The 22595-nt window shown below is 38.2% G+C and overlaps 1 protein-coding gene and 1 long non-coding RNA gene across 2 annotated transcripts; one reads left to right on the top strand and one right to left on the bottom strand.

Annotated features, from left to right (window-relative positions):
- Positions 1 to 190: 190 nt before the first annotated feature.
- On the bottom strand, positions 191 to 13740 carry LOC103474935 (solute carrier family 25 member 36-A). Its single transcript, XM_008426219.2, has 7 exons — positions 13294 to 13740; positions 11302 to 11466; positions 9585 to 9662; positions 7976 to 8076; positions 6102 to 6168; positions 5120 to 5409; positions 191 to 5033 (listed from the first exon to the last, which is right to left on the bottom strand). Exons 1-7 carry the CDS (start codon positions 13332 to 13334, stop codon positions 4840 to 4842), a joined length of 936 nt encoding a protein of 311 aa, XP_008424441.1. The 5' UTR covers positions 13335 to 13740; the 3' UTR covers positions 191 to 4839.
- A 177-nt stretch (positions 13741 to 13917) lies between these two features.
- Positions 13918 to 19029, top strand: LOC103474934 (uncharacterized). Its single transcript, XR_535260.2, has 3 exons — positions 13918 to 14111; positions 16423 to 16544; positions 18777 to 19029. It is a non-coding gene; the product is annotated as an uncharacterized LOC103474934 (long non-coding RNA).
- Positions 19030 to 22595: the final 3566 nt, after the last annotated feature.

Here is a 22595-nt window from a genome sequence, read left to right as displayed (position 1 = left end):
CATGCAACTTTGTCTTGGTCAATCAAATCACATCCTTATTTTTACGTTCATAATTTGACAAAAATGCCAAAAAGTTATTTCAAAACCCTACAGATATTTTTTTTTTAACAAGTGAACATAGGTCAAAATGCTAAAAACATAAGCAAAACAATCAGGAAGAGGAAGAAGAAAAAGAAAAAAACAAGTTACATACACTTCTTTCATTTTATTGACATTTTCTCTTACAAAAACAGGTAAAACCAGAATGCATAGACTGAGTCTCAGCAGGCTCATCTTTGACATGGAAAAAACACTAAAGGGTGAGAGCAAATTATTTTAAAAAAACAACAAAACAAAACAAAACACTGTCTTCAGGTTTTCAACACACTTCTATATGGTCTCTTTCATACAAAATACAAACCAATGAGAACTGTTATGTAACTCATGTAGAAATACAGACAGAGGCAAACTCACTGACACACAGAGGCAAGTAGGAGGACAGAATAAATCCTTCAGACAGACAATGACATAAGGGAGGAAATGTCTACTTATGAACACTTTAGGGGTCTGTTCATCCCACTACAACTCTTCACTATATCTACATGACAAGTTGGCAACAGATACCTGATAGAACAGCTTGAAATGAAGGGAAAAGAAAAAAATTGAATTACTAAGTGTCAAGATCTTTGAGATTTTAGTTCATATTTGCGTGGAAGGATCATTTCTGGTTAGGGCCGGTGGTCCCATAGATGCATGCTGACGACCAGCAGTAACTGCGGCCTGGGAACTGGAATCATTAACTGATGGTCCGACACCGTGGGAACACAGAGGGTTTCCCCCTGCTGTTTTCATCATAAAAGTGAACAAAACAGGGTGGGGTCATATCAAGGGTCAGTTCTGAAGCTGGAAACCGGAAACTGGTACATGGAGAAACTCTCAGAACTACCGTGTAAAACGCCGGGCATTTCGATGTCAAAAATATTGAGACTGAGAAATCATTTCAAAACTGTTTTCCACATATCTTGACTTTACACTATTCACCTGGAAACAATCAGGGGCAGAAATGAGAGTACAAATCAGCGGTAACCCTTTTGCACAACTGTTGGCAACATTTCAGTTCCAGCATTTAGTCTTCTTCAGTTCACATCTGACATCTATTCTATCTGAAGGACCTGGAATAAGGTTCAGCTCCATCAGCAGATTTTTACTAACATCTGCTTCTATTGCATAGACATTACAAATAATCTCAGTGTATAAATGTATCAGTCAGGAGAAGCACATATAATTAGTTCTATGAAATTATATGTGAATAAAAAAGGGGGGCTGGGGGAAGATGGTCCCGATTACTAAGAAAAATAAAGTACAACAGTGAGGTTGAAAATAATTATGTATTAAGGAAATTGATGAAAAGAAATGGGCCACAAAAGCTGGAGAGAGGCTGAAGTGATGGTAAAAGAGCTGCAGAAAATATCAACTGGTTGTGTTCTACATGTGGTATTTTTCTGCAAGACAGAACTATTTTGTTCTAAAAAAAACAAAATGCACCCAGACCTACCTAAAGTCTCCTAAAACCTTGTGGGTCAATGAGTTATTATCCAGTGGAGCCCAAGTCCTGAAGAAATGCGGCATGTCAGCGAGAGAGAATCGTATTTACACCCCAACATGGTGGTGTGAGCATCATGGTGAGGGGCAGCTCATCTTCAGATGCAACAAAAGTTTGTGAGAAGGTGGGAAAAGTTGTGAAAATTTCAAAAAGCAGGTTCAGATGCAAAATCTTTAGGTGTGTGCTAGCAAGCTGAGGACAACGTTTGGAAACAGACCAAACCTCTAGACACGTCAGGCAGTGTCCAGAGGAGAACAGAGCCGCACGGTCACCTGAAGACAAGAGTGGGTTTCCGACAAACTCCAAAGAAAACTAAATGCAGAAACTGATCTAAAGGTGCGCACACTACTGTAGCTAGGCCATAGGATTTCTTTTCAACATTTCTATTGTTTTTATTAGTTACCTTGTACAAAGGTATTTTCTTTAGGAAATAGTATTAAAATGATTCCTCACAGTCTCAGAAAAACATGACATTTCAACAGATGGGTGACCAAGTTGAAGACTGCGCTCAGGCGTTCGCTTTGGGGTGAATTATTACAAATGAAGTCAGATCGGAAATCTGGTTTTGCCTACAAAGATAAATCTGATCTCTGCAAACAACATTTATGCACAGAAAACACCAAAAATAAGAGTGAAATGCTTCACATATAAATAGCAAAACATACACAGAGATGTGAAGGTTTAATGAATGTGCGTTTATGACGAGCATTTTATTGTCCACTTCTTCCACTTTGCTGGTTAAACACTACGGGTGTCCTGATGTAAACACAAGAGGATTGTCCTCACCTGTAAAACAAGCCCGTCTCCACCACAAAGTTGAGGGGGAAAAAAATTAAATAAAATAAAAAATCATGACTTCTGGAGAAAGATCTGGAAATGTGCGATTTGAACAATACCTTCTCTGTAGATAACTGTAACTAGTAATGGGATAAGTCTGCTCTCCCCTAGATAAAATGCACTAAATGTTTCCCACGACGGGCTCAAAACCGCAACACAATCACATTTTAGAGGTAATATATATTTATCTAAGTGGGTATATATATATCTATATATATCAAAAAAATCACAAATTTTGTTAGAATTTGTTAATTATATTAACTTTTTAATCCACAACATGGGTGAGTATCATATCCTTCCTTGGCTCTTCTTTATGTACATTCAGTTAAGTTTGAAAACTGGATTCGGTTCTGCTGTAGCCGGATGACTTTTCACTTAAAACACAAACACCCACTGGTTCAGAAGTCAGCCGCGCCTACAGACTTCACTGCCAAGCATGTATGAACTCTGTAAACGCATCTGTTCTGATAGAAACTCCAATACTGGAAATGCAGAAAACCTTTCAAATGAAAACTTGTGCGACTTGTCTGCTGTGCATCTCCGTCTGCGGATCGTTTTCACACAAGGCACATCATCTTTTCCCTCCTCTGCCCCTCAGGCAATCTTTCTTTCTCGTCGTTCCACTGCACTTTGATTCTGAAGGATGCAGGGAGCACTATGTGCTACTTTAATCATCGTGAGGACTACAACAGGTTTTGAACGATTTTTTTTTTTTTACTCCATTTTATGCAGTTTGAACCGATTTAAAGGCTGTAGGTCAATTGGATGGCTTGCCTGGTAAAGAGGTGTGAGAAATATGCGAGTAAAATCATTTTACTGCAGCAACATAATCTTGCTATGAAATATAAACTTGTAATTTATTCAGTTGACAAAAAATAAAATCGCATGAAGGAATAACTGAATAAAATCATAGATGGCACAACAACTGAGCTGCACAATACAATTTTACTATTTCTAAAATCAAAATTGGAAAGGATTCTTCTACTTTATATTTGGTAGGATATTATTCTCACTCTGGATGCAAGTGAAACATCTGGTGAGTTGAAAAGCCTTTTACTGCCCCAGATGCCAACATCTGGTGTATATTTCAGTCACTAAATGCTGAGGGATTTATTTTATTTTATTTTTGTTTAACCTTAATTTACCCAGGAGAAAACAAAATCTCCTTTACAAGACTGTCCTGGGATAAATGCAGCCGAATATCATCCTCATTACAGAAGAAAATCATCCCATGCCATAGTAAAAATAATTGGTAGTAAAAATGAACTAACCCTGTGGTACTCCACCACTAACGTAAGTAACAATAATGCAATCACATGTTTTACTGACATGGTACACCTCTCCTGGCATAGGCTGGTCCTGCACCACACAGGGAGCAGGATGTTAAGAATATCTCTGAAGATTGGATGCTGGAAGTCAACAAATCACAATAACCGCCATTAGATCCTACCTCCATTTGTTTGGGCCGATGCAAGGAAAAAGCCATTTGTGTCAATACCATGACAAATGTAAACATGGGGAGTTTGCTGAACTTGAACTCTCTGCTTTGGACTGAGTTAGATTTGCGTATCGTAAAAGAACAGCTGAATAGGAATCAGCTGAATAGGAAGGAGAGCACTTCATGTCCAATGTTAAGCACACAAGAGAATCTGATGCACTTCTCCTCCAAAGGAACTGGGAATATTGAGTCTATTGTATCAGAAGCTGACCACATTGAGAAAAATAATGACCAAAAACATATGACCAAATTTACACAAAAATATTTTCCCTGTCCTCAAATACAACCCCAACAGAAAATGCTGGTGTGAGTTGAAAGGAGGACGGAATTTTAGACAATTTTCAGTGACTGTGAAAACAGAAATGGTCCAACATCTTTTTGTTTGTATGCTCCAACATTTAGCCTCCAAATGCTCACCTACTGGCAAAACAGACATTTGGATAAGTTGCTGCCAACAGCAATGGCAATCATTGGGCCACCAGTGATTTTATTCAAAATAATTATGAATAAAGCTAAATAAAAGCAGTCAAATGACGGGTTGAAACTGTTCACATTTTCAGAGAGATTATGTTGCTGCAATAAAACATGCATTTTAAGGCTTTTTTCCCCCCACATCTATACAGGAGTTGCCAACAACTTGTCAGGTTCCTACTTCAGAACTCTGAACCTGAACAAGGGACAGAACAGAAATCAAAACAATGACTTCCAGAGTGAATGTGAGTATCCTTGTGCCTTTTCCTTTGGTTGTAAAACAAAACTCCAAGGCCTTGCTTTTGAGACAAAGACCGATGGGGCTTTCTCTACCCATTTCCATCAAGCAGATTGTTAGCAGTGCCAACTATTGTGCAGGTGCTGCTGTTTTCTCATCTCCTTCTCTGATCAGGGCTAAGATTACACCAACTCTCTGAGGGGTAGGGAGGTTTTAACCGTTCAGGAAGTAGACAGCCAGCTCATAGGTGCACATCATGATGGCGGTGTTAGGGATCTGGCGTACCAGGTGGGTGGTGAGGCCGCGATACAGGGCGCGGTAGCCCTCCTCTCTGGGTACTGTGGTTAGAGTCTGGAAGAAGGAACGATACTTGGTGCCCTCTTCTCGTAGCCTGGTGCGGATTACCTCTGCAAATGAAACGATTTGGGTAAGTACAAATTAAAAAAAGGATCGTAATTTAGCTTTAGCTACCTATAGTATCTCCAACTCTCACCATGAGGATAAGCAATAGTTGTGGCACAAGTCTTGGATGTGGCAGCAGCAAGCATCATCCCGACAAAGTCCGAAGCATCTTTTGATGCCTCTTCTTCTTCGTCCATGTTCTGCGGCGTTTTGGCCTCCAAGAGGCGCCGCTTAATGTTTTCATAGATAACAAAGTGGATCACAGTCTCTGAGATGCCGGCGTAGGAAGCAGACATTCCCCTGTAGAATCCACGAAAGCCGTCTGCTTTATACACCCGACGAACGCACTCCAACGCACTCATCCTCCGCTCCCCTCGATTCCTGAAATAATAATAAAAAAAGAGGGATGTGAAATGATGTGAAAAGCACAAAGCATCATCTGGCATTCGATTTGCATATGGCAACAGAGGAGACTCAAAAATACGCTCAAGCAAATACTGAGAGCATCACTTCAAGCAGACTTAACATATTTACAGGCAAAATTGGGTTTTTCTCCATCTTAAAAGCATGTGTTTAATTTTTGTTCAGTTTTTGATTAAAACTGCTGTGTGTTTTTCCAGCAAATGGCCATTTTTGGAATCTGTAAACTCTAGTTAATGACTTCCAAATTAGTTGATGATTATTTCAATTATCGATTCACTATGATAAATCGCCTTAATCATTTCAGCCCCAGGATCTTTTCCTCATACTATTAGATTTTGTTTTATTAAGTACCATTACAGAGGTATTGATGCTTGTTAATGAGCTTCTTTTAACATGGTACAATTAGTTCCCAATAAGGCTTTGCATAGTCATTTTGAACAAAAAACCTAAATATTTTAAACAATCATAGTTTTACAAGTCAAATGCTGTCCCCAACAAGAATCAGCAAAGCCTTACAGAATTTTACAGTCCTTCAAAAATAAAATACAAAAATATTCAGAGAACTCCCACAAGTCAAAATCAAAGCAGCTGGTGTTCCCACCAAAGTCATCCTGCAGTTTCTACATCTGCCATCTCAGTGTAATGTTTACCTTGCATCCAACTGTAAGCGCGTTTTTATGAGCCATATTGGATTTGTTGCTGTGATGGCTGTAAAACCTAAGGAAGGAGAGAAAACAGGAGGATTACACAACCAGAAACTTCTAAAATACAATAAGCTGTGTTTTAAGCTGCCATTTGTGATATTTAGCGATACTGTAAAAGCACAGCAATGTGTAAATGTTCTTGTAGCTGTGTCCATGTCAGCAGTAGAATAAAATGGTGAAAACTTGTTTTAAAACTACATAAATCTAAGCTCTATAAAGGCATCTTATAGAAGGAAAGATAGCCTTTTTATAGACCATCAGGTGTGAGTAACAGCATGTCAGGGAGGCTGTATTTAGCTGTAATAGCTTTTACAAATGAAGCAAATATTTTTAAAAACATAATAAGGGAGGAGAGGACAGAAATACTGAAAGAGAAAGAGAAGAACCAGGTACAAAAAGAGGCACAGATCTGTGGTGAGTACTCACGCAGACCCAAGTAACTCCTCACAGATGCAGCTAGAGACCCCTGGTGGTGCGGGGGTCTCATGCCCTTGCGAGAGGAGAGCTACGGTAGAGTAAAAGCCTAAAACAGACACAGGCTTGTGTGTAGCAACATGACCGGCATGCAACCATTTGACTCCCCATTCCCCACAAAAACACAGGAATTAATCCACCACAAACCGAAAAAAAAAAAAAAAACTACGAAAAAATTATCACCCTCAAACAGACGACACGAGGGGAACAGGGACTGTTGAACAGTGCAAGTAACCTTATTTTCAGCCCTCTTAATATAATTCTCCAGCATTTAGATGCTGTTTGTTTATTCTGAAAATCTTTGTTCATACATTTTTATTACCATCAAAATAATTTTGCTGTCATGCTGTTCTGTACAGATTAAGCTAAATATGAAGCAGAGACAAAAAAACCCCCAACAAAAAACAAATTAAATCTTATTAATCTAAAGCAGCTTTTCATGGACCGTGTCTTAGGAAAGCACTGTGCTCAGTCTGCTGACACCTCAGCCAGTTCTGCTCTCACAGTGCAAACACTAAAGAATGTGTGGAGTGAAACCGAAGGGAGACCCACTGACACATGCCGACCTTGACTAGGCTTTTAAACGGCCAAAGTTACGGTCCACTAAAAGCATCAGTGGAGTCCACTTTCTGTTTCACCCAGTACCACACACACACAAAGCTGTAGCTGTCTGACTGTGTGACTGACAGATCTGTTTTCTACAGAAGGATTAGAGTCCTTCAGAGCAGAAACCAACAAAACATCACTCCATTACTGTATTGATGTTTTATTTTATCTGTTGAAACAGAACAATTTTTAGTAAATACAGTGCTTCTTCTTATGGTACACCCAACAACTTTTATTGTGTTTTTCAGGTATTTTATGTAGAAGACCAACACAAAGTTGTTTACCAAGTAGCTGGATCTCCCAACTCTAATTTTTGTTTGAAAACCATTTCTAATTTTCCTTTCACATCACATCAACCTTGTGTTGGTCTATCTCATAAAATTCACCAAAATAAAAGTTTGAATTTGTAACATGACAAAACATGAAAAAGGATTCAGAATATTCTCCATAAGTCATTATCTGGTTATTTAACTTAGTTTTAGTACTTCAGGCAGTATAGTAAAACTATACTGCCTGAAGTATAGTTTTACTTCAGGCAGTATAGGCAGAAAACTACTTCTATAGCTCTACATAGCAGCAAAAAAAAACAACACTGCACTTAAATCTGATCTTGCAGCACCACAGTAACTAACAGCAACCCGACACTAAACCACACAGAAATTATTTGCTGAAAAAAAAGCTGCTCACTTGGTTGCTGAATTTGACACGGCACTGCCCTGTCAGTCTGATCTCATGGTTACCTGCCATTCCAGCCGACAGCATGTGCACTTGCGTGGAGTCGGGTTCCAACACAGCGTTCAGCTTCTCTTTGGCGGTGGAGTAAGCAGCAAAGTAGATTGCTCTGTTTGAAACAAAAGCAACAATTGGGTCAGTGGGTGTTTTACCTGAATGAGGTCAAACAAGCCAAGTAGGCCACTTTCTTTTAATTTCTCTACAAAACAAATTACTTTAAGCCTCCAACTGTAAGTCAGGTTCCTAATTACACACAGGCAGGATCTGCTTAGTGAGTTTTAACAATTCATGAGATGAAACACCAACAGCAGAATTAATTTTCACTGTCTCTTCAGACAAACGGCATTCAGAAAATAAGGCACTCGCTTGTTTTTATGTTTTTTCATTTTCAGTACAACGGTTTGTGTGTGTTGCAACATCAATAACAATGCATATCCATCATGTTATAATCTAAAGGTCAGCTTTGGAGGTGTCTTCACTCTTTTATTTTGCTGTGAAAGCAGAATTCATTGATGTAATCAAACACTATGTACTCTGAACAGTGCCACCTGCTCCCCTCAGCATCAGCTCTGTGCCATTAGTCCTCACTTTCCTCCTCTCATTAATGTGGAGAAACGCACTGGAAATCGCCGTCTGTGAGTTTCCTAATTACGCGCCGGCTGTTGTTGCCATGTCTCCAATGCGCAAACTGCTGAGAAAGCCATGAGCATGAACGGCACCTTAATGACTGTGCTGCCTTAATGTGTCTCTGTTTCCAAGTAACCTCAAAAAACCTCGTAAGTGGCTCATAATGACAGCTAGCGTACAGAACCAGTCCATGTTAACGTGGGATTTTGGCAAAACAAACCCCAAAAACAAAACCAGAAAAACAGAGTTGCCACTGAGGTAAAAACTGTGACTTTGACGTAGAAATTCTGTTAAAACTTGTTTTTGTTATTATTGCACACACTTCACATTTAGAGAAAACTGTGCGTGCCTACTACATGCTACAAACTAGAAATAATAAAGCTGTTTCTAATAAAAAAAAAAATATTTTTTTTTTATCTGTCTGATTTATCTTCATGTATTAAACCTTTGTCATTAAGCTTTTTTTTCTGGTTTTATTCAACTGATGGACTTTTATTTTCAGCCATCAGGGGAGTGTCAGTAACTCCTCCAGCTAAGCTAATATTTCCGTGTTTGAAAACATTTATGTTAGAATGTTTTACAATGTTTAACATATATTTCTGCTATCTAGCATAAACCAATTAAATGGTTACAGTGGACAGATGGTGACTGAAACATACTTGTTTTTTTATATTTGTGTGTGATGCAGCGCTTACACAGGCGCTAGCTTAACATGAGCAATGGACATAACGGACCAACAGTGAGCTACTACCGGAAAGATTGAGAGTTTTGGAGTGCAAAACTTCAGTCATGTCATATTTGACTGAAGTTTTGTACTCCAAAATAACACAGTTCCCAACACAGAACCCTGTGGACTAACAAGATTTGTCAAAAAATATATTGAAAGAAAATGTTTCCATGTCTTGATTTAAGATGGGCAATAATTAATGCTATTGAGGGTATTTATTCAGATAGATGCTGTATTGACCATTAGAGCAGAAGAGAGCTCACCTGGAAGGTGCCACGCCCACTAAGTTTGGCCCCAAGCCTCTGAAGAGAGATCGAGGTCCCTCTTTCTCCAAAATCATTCTGAGTACGAAACACACACACACACACATATTTATCTCTACAATCACATAACTGTTAAAGAAAGAACATATTTCCCAACAACTATGCACGATCTAAATTAAAACCAGTCTATTCTGTTACAGTCAGTTTTTGGTCTAAAATATTTCATTTTGACTCATGATGTTGAACATTGTGTCATTCGATGTCGGTGATGGCATTTGTTGAAGCTATTTTTTGCTACCCCTCTCACATCAATCACCATGAAACCAAACCAAACTCTATTCAAGTGGCAGAGGAACTTTGACCTACATGCAAAGCCTAAGATGTGTCAGTGGAACACAATTATAAAAATAGTCTGACATTTTTGGATTCTCAGTCAAGGTCATTTGGGCATACAATAATAAACGGGCACAAATTTATCAGATATAAGCTCCAACATTATGCTCCGCCCCCGAGTTGTTTCTGTTCACACATGTTGGATCTTATTTCCCTTTAATAGCCATGCTGAGTCATGCTCTGTCAGTAACCTCAGGATTCCTGTAAACAACTGTCAATTTATGATGGCTTCTGTTGTCGTCTAGCTAAAGCAGTTTCTTTTTTCTTTTTTTTTTAACAGTTTGTCCAAACACTGAGATCATAACATTTGGTTTCAGGAAGTGGTTACTGTGGCCACTTCCTGGGGGACACTGGACACAGTAAACAAAAACAAAAGCCACAATGCGGTGCAAGGAGCGAGTAAAGAAAGCTGGAGCCAAATGCTTCACATAACAAAAGTTGTACTCATCTCACTTTAAACCTGGTTACCGACTAAAAAAGGATTATGAATATAGCAGAGGCATTTGCACATTTATAGGTGTAAGATTCATAGGTTTTTCATCATTTCACATTCTACACTATAACAACAAACAATATAGTTTGCTGGGATTTTAGCTGAGAGACCAACACAAAGCAGAGCATAGTTTTAAACAACAGAAAATTATACACAAATATTTTTACTAAAGAATTGTGAAGTTCTATCATCACCCTGATCATCTCATCTCAACAGTGAAGCATGGTGGTGGCTGTAGCATTATGATGCTGTTCTGGCGAGCTGCTAAGGTCATTTCTGAAAGAAAGTCTGTTAGATGCTGTAAGTCTTGAAAATGGAGCAAGACTGACTTTCCATTAGGACAATAACCCTAATTATACAACCAGAGTTATGTGTTCAGAAAAAAATATATAGTGGCATAATCCGCATCTGCTTGAGAACGTATACAAAGATTTGAGAATTCATGAGTCGCTCTCCGTCCAGTCTGACTGAGCTTGAGCTATTCAGCAACCAACAATAGGTAAAAGTCTCAGTCTGTAAATGTGCAAAGCTGAGAGACATAAACCAAAAGATCTGCAGATTTAGTTTTAACCAAAACGTGGGTCTACAAAATATTAACTCAGAGAGGACTGAGCGCAAAACACCTTTGAGATTTTAATTTGTATTCCTCTTTACAGATTGTGCTGCTCTATGACATAAAATCCTTTTAAAATAATTATGATGTGTGGTTGTATCCTGATAAAACTGTACAGAGGAGAAGAATGCAGTTGAAAGACTTGGTATCTCCATTTGAAGACAAAGTATATTCTGTATTTATGAGTCTAAAAGGAAAGAAACCAGTCGACTACTCACTTTAGACAGTGCAGGGGGCCTGGTGGAGACACACGGGTCACGCTGGGCCCATTGACGGTACTTAGCTGGACCTCAGACACATAGAGGGTGATGGAGGAAGACTGCAGACGAGTCTTCACCACTTCCAGTGGACACGTCAATATGGCTCCTACAGTGCCCCCACATCTGGTATAAAAATAAAGAAGACAAGCAAGACAGAAAAAAATCATGACATGAAATGCACAGGTTTTTAAACTCTGAAATTCACCTTTTCAAGTGTTTTTCTGCTAAAAACACAATCTGTCAATACTGTACATTTGTGTTTAAAATAGAAAAAATAAATCAAGATAGGTCAGCAAGACACAAAGACATGAAATGGTAAATTAGTTATTTACATATTTTTTTTAAAAGCAAAGTTTTATAAAGCATATGCTCACCAAAAAAATAGAATCTACACGTGCATGAAACCAACCTTACTTCAAATTCCCTCCCTTAACTTTCTTTTTCAGTGAATGTCCTACCAGGACCAAAGCATTCCAAAAAAGCAGCTCCGCTATTTATAAAAAGCCTAATCTCAGACACACTGATAACAAAAGACAAAAACATTATGTACATGTGCTACATGATTGAGCCGATCAAAGCAGGACCGCACTGGGCTGGGTACGACCAGAGTAAGGAATCTCAGGTGGGGTTATCTCTCAGTATTGGTTAATTTTCAATCCGTAACAAACCGTTCGGAGGGGGTCCGGTTAGAGAGCGCTTTAGCAGGCAAAGGACATACAACTATTGTAGAAAACTGAAGATATACGACTTCTCACTAGTGAAAGCATGTGGGGATGAGCTCAGGATTGAGTTATTCAGCATATACACAACAGGGATGAGTGCAATCTCAGCACTCAAATGATCCTGGTTTGATTTATTCAAAACAGATTTTATTTAAGGGAAGAACTGTTTAACATCAAAAAGGAGAAACCCGACAGGTCTAGGCTCATAAAATAAAACCACAAAGTAGCAGAAAAAAACTGCAGTGAAAGCTGGGCAAAGTGCTCAAAGTTACATTCTACTCTAATCTTTTTTTGTTTGGTCTTAACTCCCAGTAGGTCATGGCATTTGTTCGTTCATACTGGGCCAGGTTCTGCTAAAGGTCTCTACCTGAAAAGATCTGTTCTCACTTAAGAGGAGGGATTTTTGTAATATCAGTGGTTAAATGCAATCAGTTGGGCTTCCCTTAGAGAGATAATTACCAGTAGCATTATGAACTGCATATAGTTGGATTGTAGTAAAAGTAGAATCAAATTTGACAGCATCAAACTGAATTTAAATTAGCCTATATGAGTGAATTGTATTAGATGACATTTAATAACATATTTTTTGTAGCTGTACATGGTTTAAATCCTATTGTTTTGCAACGTACTTTGGGATGTTTCTTGTGAAATTGAGATATGTAAAAGCAAACTGAGCTGAATTATCGGCCTATATGCAAACAAAATGTCGTTATTATACATTTTCTAAAATATGTAAAGTGGGGTTAAATAATTCACAGTAAAAAAAAAATCTTCATTACCATGCTTAAACTGGATCTAGCAAAGAATGAGACATTCAGATATTTTTATGCAATTCGGGCTAATACGCAGAGGTTCCGACACATCTGTATCACACTGCACATTAAAGCGGAAAAAATAGTGATTTAAAAAAAAATAAATAAAACATAGGAAATAGTATTGCTTTTACTGATTGTTAATGAAAACGGAAGGCGTGACCACAAGCTAGCCATTTCATTCATATATATAACTGTCATTGAAGTGTCAGCTCATACGGGTACACAATCAGGGACAAGCCTTTGTAGCTCATATCTGTCAAGCTGATGTTTAAGCTACACAGTTACAAGAGTACATTTAATAACATCCCACTTACATTTACATACCACTGTAATTATTGAAAAGCTTCAACTAGCTGCTAGCACAGAGCTAACTAGCTTAGCTTCTGGCGTACACGACTGTAGAACATACTCACCCTCCAGCAAACAGATGAACTAAGGTATCTCTTTGACTCATTGTGTATCATATTCGAGAACCGTCCGCGGAGAGCCACACAGCAGCGAAGGGAGCCAAGGATGTCAAGCCACGGGGTAAGCGACCCCGAAATGACAAACAGCGACACTCTGTCCGTCTGTCTTATGTTCGAGGTCAGCTGCGTACAAGAAAACGAGAGTAGGTAACAGCTAACTGAGCTAGCTCACGTTAGCTAACGAAGCTAACAGGTTTCCGGTGATAAAGGTGGATGTCGGAGTACAAGCTTAGCGTCTCCACCTTCCGAAACAGGACACTACTTCACTAAAGTGTTCGTATCTGTAAAGTAGCCTATTAATTCCAGTCTAACACTGCGACTTGCAGAAAGGGGAGGATTCGCTCGGACTGACCTCCCCACGTTGACGTGTTTTGCCTGACTGTGTGCTCAGCGGGTCAGGTCGCAATGTTTATCATCGAATGGCAAGCCGCAAAACAGTGAACGTGATTGGCTGAGGGGTGCCTAAGGCCCGCCCCGTCACTACTCCTTCACGTGATAGCCGCCTTTATTTTGAAGGGCAGAGATCATCGGAGCTGCAGAGCTGGCGAGACCTGAGACTGGGTGAAAAGATTCTGAGTCAGGAAATCTGACCGTTTTCACTGGTTTTGGATGAATGATTGTTTAAAGATGAGTTTTAATATTATGCCAAAATGATCTCTTACTATTAATTTGTAATAGTTGTTCAAATAGTTTTGCTCTACTGACTGTCTTTTACTCAGACTTGAAGCAGAAATATCCGTTTCTCTGTTTCTTTAACAATCACGGTAAGACACATCTTACATATTTGCATAGTAACCCTTTTATAGCCAACTAATTACTTGCATGATGAGACATTTGGACCTTGAACTTTCAGATAAGACGCAGTACTCTCACCTGAGTTCCTGAAGAGAACTGATACAGAATCCTTATGCAGTTGGAGTAGGCAATTCATTATTCATCAAATATGTTCCATTCATCCATCCATTCATTATCTTTACAGTCTTATCCCTAGTAGGATTGTCGGGGTGCTGGTGCCCATCTCTAGTGGTCACCGAGCGAGAGGATGGGTACACCCTGGATAGGTCGCCAGTCCATCGCAGGGTCTCATCTGTTACATAACTCAAATGGGTTGCAAGTTATGTTTTTTCTTCTAACAGAAAAATCATAACTTTTTCAGAAAAAAAAATTCTATCTGGCAGTTAGAACTCCATCTAACTGCCAGATAGAATTCATGATCTAAATTTTTGATACAGTAGCTCCTTTTAGACAGTATAGTCCGGTTGGTGAAAACTGTGAGAAAAAAAAGAGAAGACAACTGAAGTATTCTCCATATTGGACATGAGGTTTCCAAAGTGGGACAGGAAAATAAAACTCATACTGCCTTTAATTTTATAATTACAGATGCCTTTTAACTGCTTAAGATCATGTGCCGCTACTTCCCATGTTATCACATTACTTCCAGACAATACGGAAGTCAGAAGCAGCACAAGGTGCTGCTGGAGAAAGTTTATAATCTATAGGTTGTCTTCATTTTGTTAGGGAAGCACTGTAAGTCTTAGTACAGACACCAATCCATTTTCTATTTTTACAGCATTTGTCTGTCTTTTAAATAGTTTATAGGCCAAATGAAGCATTTCTTTTAAACAGTTTAATACAGTGAATATAAAAAACAACAATAACTACACTACTTGTCTTTAAATTGATTTTATATTCCTCTTTAAGGTACAGTCTCCAATCTTTACCCTTGCAGAGTTGGAGACGGGGTTGTACTGTATAGGAGAGTGGTTGCCATGTGTTTGGAGGTAGCCATACGACCCTATCGGCCCAAGTCATTTTGCTGAGGGTTCTGCTTTAATATGGGGTACTGTATACCTATTGTAGTAGTACTTTGAGTGGTCAGTATAACTACAAAACTGCGTTCTTATTTTCCAACTGGCCTTTATGTTTTCTGGAAATCCAATGTAACCCAATGATGAGCAATATTCTCTGCATATCTCCTAAACTGTATAGTGTATGACCTGCTCTAGTAATGCTAATTCACAGTAAGCTAATTAATTAAATTGTTATCCTGTACTTGTGGGTCCCCATTAATATCATTACATAATCAAATTTGCTTTCAGACTGGATCTTCTTAGGTACATGGTTAGAAATTGCATTGGAGACTTAAAATTAAGGTGAAAGTCCCTTCAACACGAGTATTGTTGTTACAAACAATGGTCCAGCCCACTGCAATACTTGTGGCCACCATTAATGTCTGTAGTACGTTTCACTTAAAGTACTATTCATTTGAAGTACTTGCAGTTTACCTTGTCCATTATGAATCAAATCTCCATTGAACCATTGCTTTTTGTTTTCATGCCAAGGTTAATGTATCCTCTCACACTATGTGCTGAGTTGCAGGAAACAATCCTTTAAAACTGTGAAAGTTGTTTTTCTGTCTGTTCTTACCTTCACTTTTCTTTCTGCAGCAAAATAAATACCCCAAACATGATCTAGGGACGTATGTGAAGAATGTATTTTCGTTCTGTTTGTTTTGGCTGTTGATGCAGAGGCCAACATCTTGGTTACCACGGTCTGGACAAATAAAATGTTAGTCTGAACTTTGACTGCAAACATTCTTCTGTGGCTTTTGGTTGGCCTCCGAGGACAAATGCAATCACAGCTAAAAAGATCTGCAGCCAAAACGTTTGTGCACAAAAAAAGAATATGCGTTTATGAACAAGAAGGAATGACAGAATTTAAAAGAACAAATGCTGATTAAAAGGACCTATTATGCTTCCTTATACATGTCAGAATAAGCCCATGGGCTACACTAAACATGTTCACGACATTTTTTGCAAGCAATCATTTTCAGATGAGAAATCACCTGGTCAGTTCTGCCTAAATGAGCTCCTTCTAGAATGGCGAATGGCTGGCGATTTCAGCAAAAAGTGTCTTTACACAATCTTTTTTGCCAAAGTGAAAGAATTGGACATTGATTGGGCCTTTCTTAAGATTTATATCTAAATTCTTCTACTGTAGCTCTTGTTGTATGTTTAGATCTGTTGTCTTGTTGGAAGATGAACCACTTCACTCAATCTCAATTTTTCTTTGCAGCAATTTACTCCAAGATTGTCCTGGAATTTGCTTCATTCATCTTCCCCTTAACTCCTGCTTGAGTGTCTCTGCTGAAAAATCATCCACACAACATGATAATCCCACCAAGGTCCCCTGATGAGGTTAGTGTTGTCCTCATAGGAGACAACACACTATCATATTTGGCATATTTTGTATGTACAGTATACCAAAAAGTTAGGGTTTGGTGTTATCTAACCAGATCATTTTCGTCCATACGTTTGCTGTGTTCACCACAGAACTACACATTGCAAAGACAATATACTGAAGTTGTCTTGTCAACAGAATTACCGGCATTAGCTGTGAAAAGTCATGACTTGGTAGATTTGTTGTTCTGTCACCCTCTTTCTATTTCCAGATGATGGACTGAACAGAACTGTGTAATATTTAAAGCCTGAAATGTAAATGTATAACTTAATCCAGCTTTAGGATTCACAGCTCTGATCCTTGGTCTTCATGAGAATGTTCCCTAAGAAATCTAAGATTACATCTGTAGTTATACTGGGATTAAATTACATTCAAGGATAGAAAAGAGAGTTGATTACATAGAATTGTATTTTTGGACATTATGTATATAAGTGAATGAAAGGGAGTGAACGCAAATTCACACCACACATTTTAGATTTATATTTGTGCACAGTTTTTCAATGCTCTGCATAGGTAAAATCACAAGGTTTTTATTATTATTATTATTATTATTATTAGCTTTTATAGTAAAAGACCAGCCATCATGATTTTGTTGAGAAGACCTTCCTGCTGTTTAAAGAAATGTGGAATATTTTACATTTGTAACAGACATTCAGAAACCCGGTAACAGAATGACATCCATATTAGGGTGCTGACTTATAAAGCAAATTGATTTGGGGAATCCCTTAGTTTGAAGTAATCCCATGCAAACTCTGTGTCACCATAAAAGGATATAAGGTATATTTTAGTGTATTGCAAACAGGAAGTCCATATATTGACTCAGATTTAGGATTTTTAACTGCAGCCAATTGATCTAACAGCTGAAATAATTTGTGGGTACTCCACAACAAATTTATAATTTGTTTTTTTGTTGTTGATTATCTTATCCTGGCTGATTCTGTTGGTTACAAATGCAAAAACTGTTCTCCATGACTCTGAAGTGTTTCTGGAAACATGTATGTCCAGTCAACACAATGTCAATCATTAACCACTCTTTGACCATCTGGGCTACTGCACTTTTAACTTTGTTGTTAAGTACATTAAAACAATAAGGTGCAATCGGTTCAGAAAATACCCGCCCATTCATTTTCAGTCGCTGGGTAATCATTTTCAAAACTGCAGGCTGGAGCGTGGAGCCAGGAGTCAGTGGACAGGAGAGAGGGTACAACCCATACAACTGTGCAAACACAAACACACATTTGAGGACAATTTAGAATTGCAATTTACCTGACATGAACATGGACTGTGGCAGGAAGTCAGAATACCCAGAAAAAGACCCTGAACCCTTGAGACAACATTGCTAACCAATGCGACACCATCAGCCCTTTGGAAAATCTCTTTTTGGTATTTTCAGAGCTCTAAGTTTAACACATGTGACCACAGAGTGGTCAGTCATTACAGAGGGGCTCACATGTTCTCTGGCATCTTTAGGACAGTCATTGCATAGCTGCGGAGTCTGGGATGTGCAATACTGTGCAAAAGTCTTAAAGCCGTCCTCATTTCTTTTTAAATTGTGTATTCTTCTTTTAAGGAGATGCAGGTTGTTTGAGATTCTGGTTTAGAGTCAGATTTCTCCAGCTTCTCTGAAATTGTACCTTTTGTTAACTACATTGGTTGTTCTTTCACTCATTTTTGGAAAATAGTGTAAAACAAAACAACAATAAACAAAAACATACAGTACTATTTTACAATAGATTTAGATTCACATTACTATATATTTCCATGTCCATTTTTCATTTGGAGAAAAATCATTTGTTACAGTTGTATCATATGTCACCTTCATGTAAAATAATAGTAAAAAAAAAAACTGTTGAATGCAGAATTCCTTATTTTGTAAACTGAAAGCGATTACATGTGCTCTGCGGCTTGCCTGGCTTGTGATTCATATCTGCACTATCTTAAACAATGGCCTTCATGAATGTTTGCACTCCTGGAAGATGTGTGAAAATACAACAATTAATGTATCTTTTACGTAAATGGAAGTATATCACACTTATGAATCTAGTAAAAATCCAACTCTAATTTAATTGGATTTATTCTGTTTTAAAGAGTCCCAAGCTAAGAAATAGTTGTATTTTTAAAAGTGATCAGTGCCACAATCATTGGTGTCCCTAAAAATTCCCTTTCTTGTCTTTATCTGTTTGTATCAGGTTACCCATCCGTCACAGAGCAACACAAGACAAACACCCATGAATGCACTCACTCATACCTTACAGAGATCAACTGACCTAGCAGGTATGTTTTTGGATAGTGGAGCTGGAGAGAAGTCACGCCTGAATAGAGAGAACATTCGAACTCCATGCACAAAGAGCCCCAGGCCTGGATTTGAACCCATGATCTTCTTCCTGGAAGGCAATAATGCTGCAAACTGTGCTGCCTTGCAGTCCTACCTACAAATTCCAATAAAATAAGTTTCACCAAAGAATCATTGTATTTTATTCTCAACTATTCTGAATTGGTCAGTTAAATGCACCAGCTTCAACCATCAACCATCCTTGATATTTAAGTATGCCATTATGTTCAAAGGCTTGAGTATGATCAAATATGATTTGACTATCATATATCAATGAAACATTAGCGTCAGGTCACACTTATTGTCTTGCTGTATCAAAGACGCAGTCAGACATATCTCCTATACTTAACCTAATAGACTTTCACGTGGCAAAATAGAAACTCACTCCCAAGCACATGCATGTCATTCCCAAATAAAGGTTGCCATCATCCTCATCTCTATCCCATGACTTGCATTGGTGCTGAGTAGAATTTGAAGGGAGCACAGCAAGATAAGTGGTTGCACGTTCAAGCAGTTCCACTCATATGACTGACGTACCCCTAGATATTACTGTGGAAGAGAAGGAAGATGCCTGTTGACAATGAGCCACTGAAAGCCCAGAAGATTCCTCAGTCTGATTCACACTGTGATGGTCACACTCTAAGTCCACACTGTTAAATGACTTTTCTATAGACAATAGAAATACAGCAGAAGCTACTAAGTTTATTTCAATGACACTTTAATTTTACAGCCATTTCTTTCATCTGCCCATAAGAACCTGGCGTCTTATATGCAGTTTCTGGTAGATTTACTTGGGAATGGCTTCCTAACTGAAATCATTAAGCAACTAAAAGTCATTGTACAATCAATTCTGGAGGAGCATGTGCATGTGCTTATCTTACAGCTAAGTTCAAGGAGTTCATCTTTTTTTCACTCATCCCCCATTTCTATATTAAGCAAACACAGCTCAGCTCTTTGAATAATCATCTGGAATTCTTGTCTGGTAGATTATCCATTTTAAGCAGGAACCACATGTCCTGAACAATGACCCGAGAATACAAACACTTTCCATGTGAGACAAGTCTTTATCAATGCCCCAATTGTATAAGGAGTTTGAGTTGTGTGTTAGCTAACATAGACAACATGGTAGCGCAGAGTCAAAGTTACATTCTTACTGTCTCGTCACCTCCACATTAAAATTGTGAATGACATTTTAAAGAGTATAAAAAATGTATCTTGGAACTGAGGGAAAGCCCCTTTATGCAAACAGAAAACTTATGCCCATCTCAACAAGCCAAAACATATTTTAAAGAAAGTTACAGGCCATATTTTCAATTATCAAAATGGTACAGAGGCAAACACATGTAGGATGTCAACAAGACAGCATTGAAACTTTATGCTCCATTGGTTTGTTGTGGTAGAAAGTCACATATAGATACATATGTTGGGTGTGTTTATTCAAACACGAGCAGACATGAACACCCTCATGCTGTGCCCAAGAAACATCCAGATGACATGAAATTTACAAACATGGCCTTAGGTTGAAGATTATAGCAAATTATCAGCTTATTTTTTTCCAGCTAACACCACTGAACTTAGCAATTTTTTAAAATTTTATCCAATGTGAATTTTATTTCTAAACTAACATTGACTTAAATGGCTAAAGATCAATGGAAATCTGATCAACATTATTATATCGCCCAAAGTATTCACTTTGGAAGTGACATCTCATACATAATCCATATGGTTTAGTCTTTAGTGTGATACTGATCCATCCTCTGCAACTCTAAAACTTAAAAGCTTTAAGTTAAGTTTTAGAGTGTGTTTGACCATTTCATAAATGTCTAAATGAGCTGAAGCATTAATAGTTACTTCCACATGTATCCACAGTGTGGAAAAAGAGCTCCACACGGTAATCCTCTCTGCAACGAACTTTAATCTTGACAAAATACAGTATGGCAAGTGTTATTTCCCCGGCAGCTGCCAAACTGGCTTCTTTGTTGGACTACCAGACAGTGAGAGATTATTATTCCATCCAATAAACACTGCTCCACTCATATGGTGGAAATGCGCTTTATACCACCACTACTGACCTCAGTCTGTGATGTTAATGTGACCTACCACTTCAAGGTTAAGTTGCTTTTGTCCCCAACATTTTCTCTTTGCACTGGTTACATTCTATTACGGTGCCATACCAGAATTTACTGAGCTCCATAGATCACTCCATCCTTTAACAAATGTTTACAGAAGCAGTTTGCATCCCTAGGCGTCGGACATTTGCACCGTCTGAATTCAATGATTTGGATGGCTGAGAAAATTCCTCCATATTTGTTGGATGGACATTGCCGCCAGCTCACCCAGGTTGTAGCCGTCCACACAGAAAAACAATATTCAGAGATACAAAACAGCTGGGGGAAATTATTTGCTGCACAGGAGCAGAATAGTCATCACCAGTTGAAAAACATGCATGTTAGGTTATTTGTCTGTGTTGAGTCTGATGGTACAGCAATCTGTTGTCTATTTCCATCAACTGACCACTGGAGAAAGGGACCAGCCATCCCAATTCCCCCTGTGACACTGATCAAGGTTTAGACCAGTATAAAAAAGTGGATACAGGCTTTCCTAGCATTTGTGCTTGGGATAACCTCTATCCTGGAGAAGATCTTGCCTCATCCCTAAAGATACTGTACATTTCTGTCTGATTTGTGTTTTGGTTAATGCCATTGTTGTAATGATGGAAACTTGAAGCTTTACAAGCTTTATAAAGAATACACTTTGGCCTATTGCTTGGAGCAAGAATTGTACTACGAACACAAGGAAACAAGACAACTTGATTTCTCTGGGTGGAAAACATAATGACCAAGTGAGACGTCTGAAAACAATACAAATGCAAAGTTAAAAGAAGATAACCCTGACAACAATTTTATGACAGAGGCAAAACTCTGGTCGTAGCAACCAACAAGATCATTTTCTGATGCTTCCAGGCCACGGTAAGACTCTCAGTGTGATCTGTGATGCTAATGGGGTTAACAATTTTCAATATCTACAAAAAAGAATCATTTCTTGTGCTGTTTGTGCACAGTATGTCGAAATGTTTCATTCACTTTAAAAAGCATCCTATATTATGGGAAATCAACTATCCGTCTGATATATTATTAACAAAAAAGCTTAAAATAATATTACATGTTTAAAAATTTCCATTGTGAAATATAGTAAATTAAAGTTCCTGAAGCATTAATAGTAAAAAGACAACACATGTATCGCTGTAGATAGTCCAGCAGATGGGGCAGTTAGGTTGTGCTTTTGCCTTGGCCAAGAGTCCACAAGCTATATAAAAAAAGCTCGTTCTCTCTGTTGTCAAGTTAGAAACGGAAAGCTAGAGCCTTTATGGAGAACCAAAAAATTTGTCTCAAAATAAAAGCTAAGCGTGAGCCTCAAAGTCTTAGTTTTCAGTTACATGCATTTACAACTGTGCTGCATCCTCTACTGCTAAGATGATCACCGCACATAATTTTACTTGCACACTGTTTATATTTTTTTATATTAAAACTATAATTACAAAGTTTAGTTGAATGTCAAGAGTCAATGTCATTTTTATTTTTACATAATTAAAGGGATCAGGAGTTAAAACATAAAATTCACATCCACATGGTCTTATTTTTCCTACAAACACCCTGCTATGGTTTACTTTTGAGAG

Source organism: Poecilia reticulata, linkage group LG13 (assembly GCF_000633615.1).
Source record: "Poecilia reticulata strain Guanapo linkage group LG13, Guppy_female_1.0+MT, whole genome shotgun sequence".
NCBI lineage: Eukaryota > Metazoa > Chordata > Actinopteri > Cyprinodontiformes > Poeciliidae > Poecilia > Poecilia reticulata.
The sequence above is the reverse complement of the archived record's forward strand: the minus strand, read 5'-3'. Positions and strand labels throughout refer to the sequence as shown.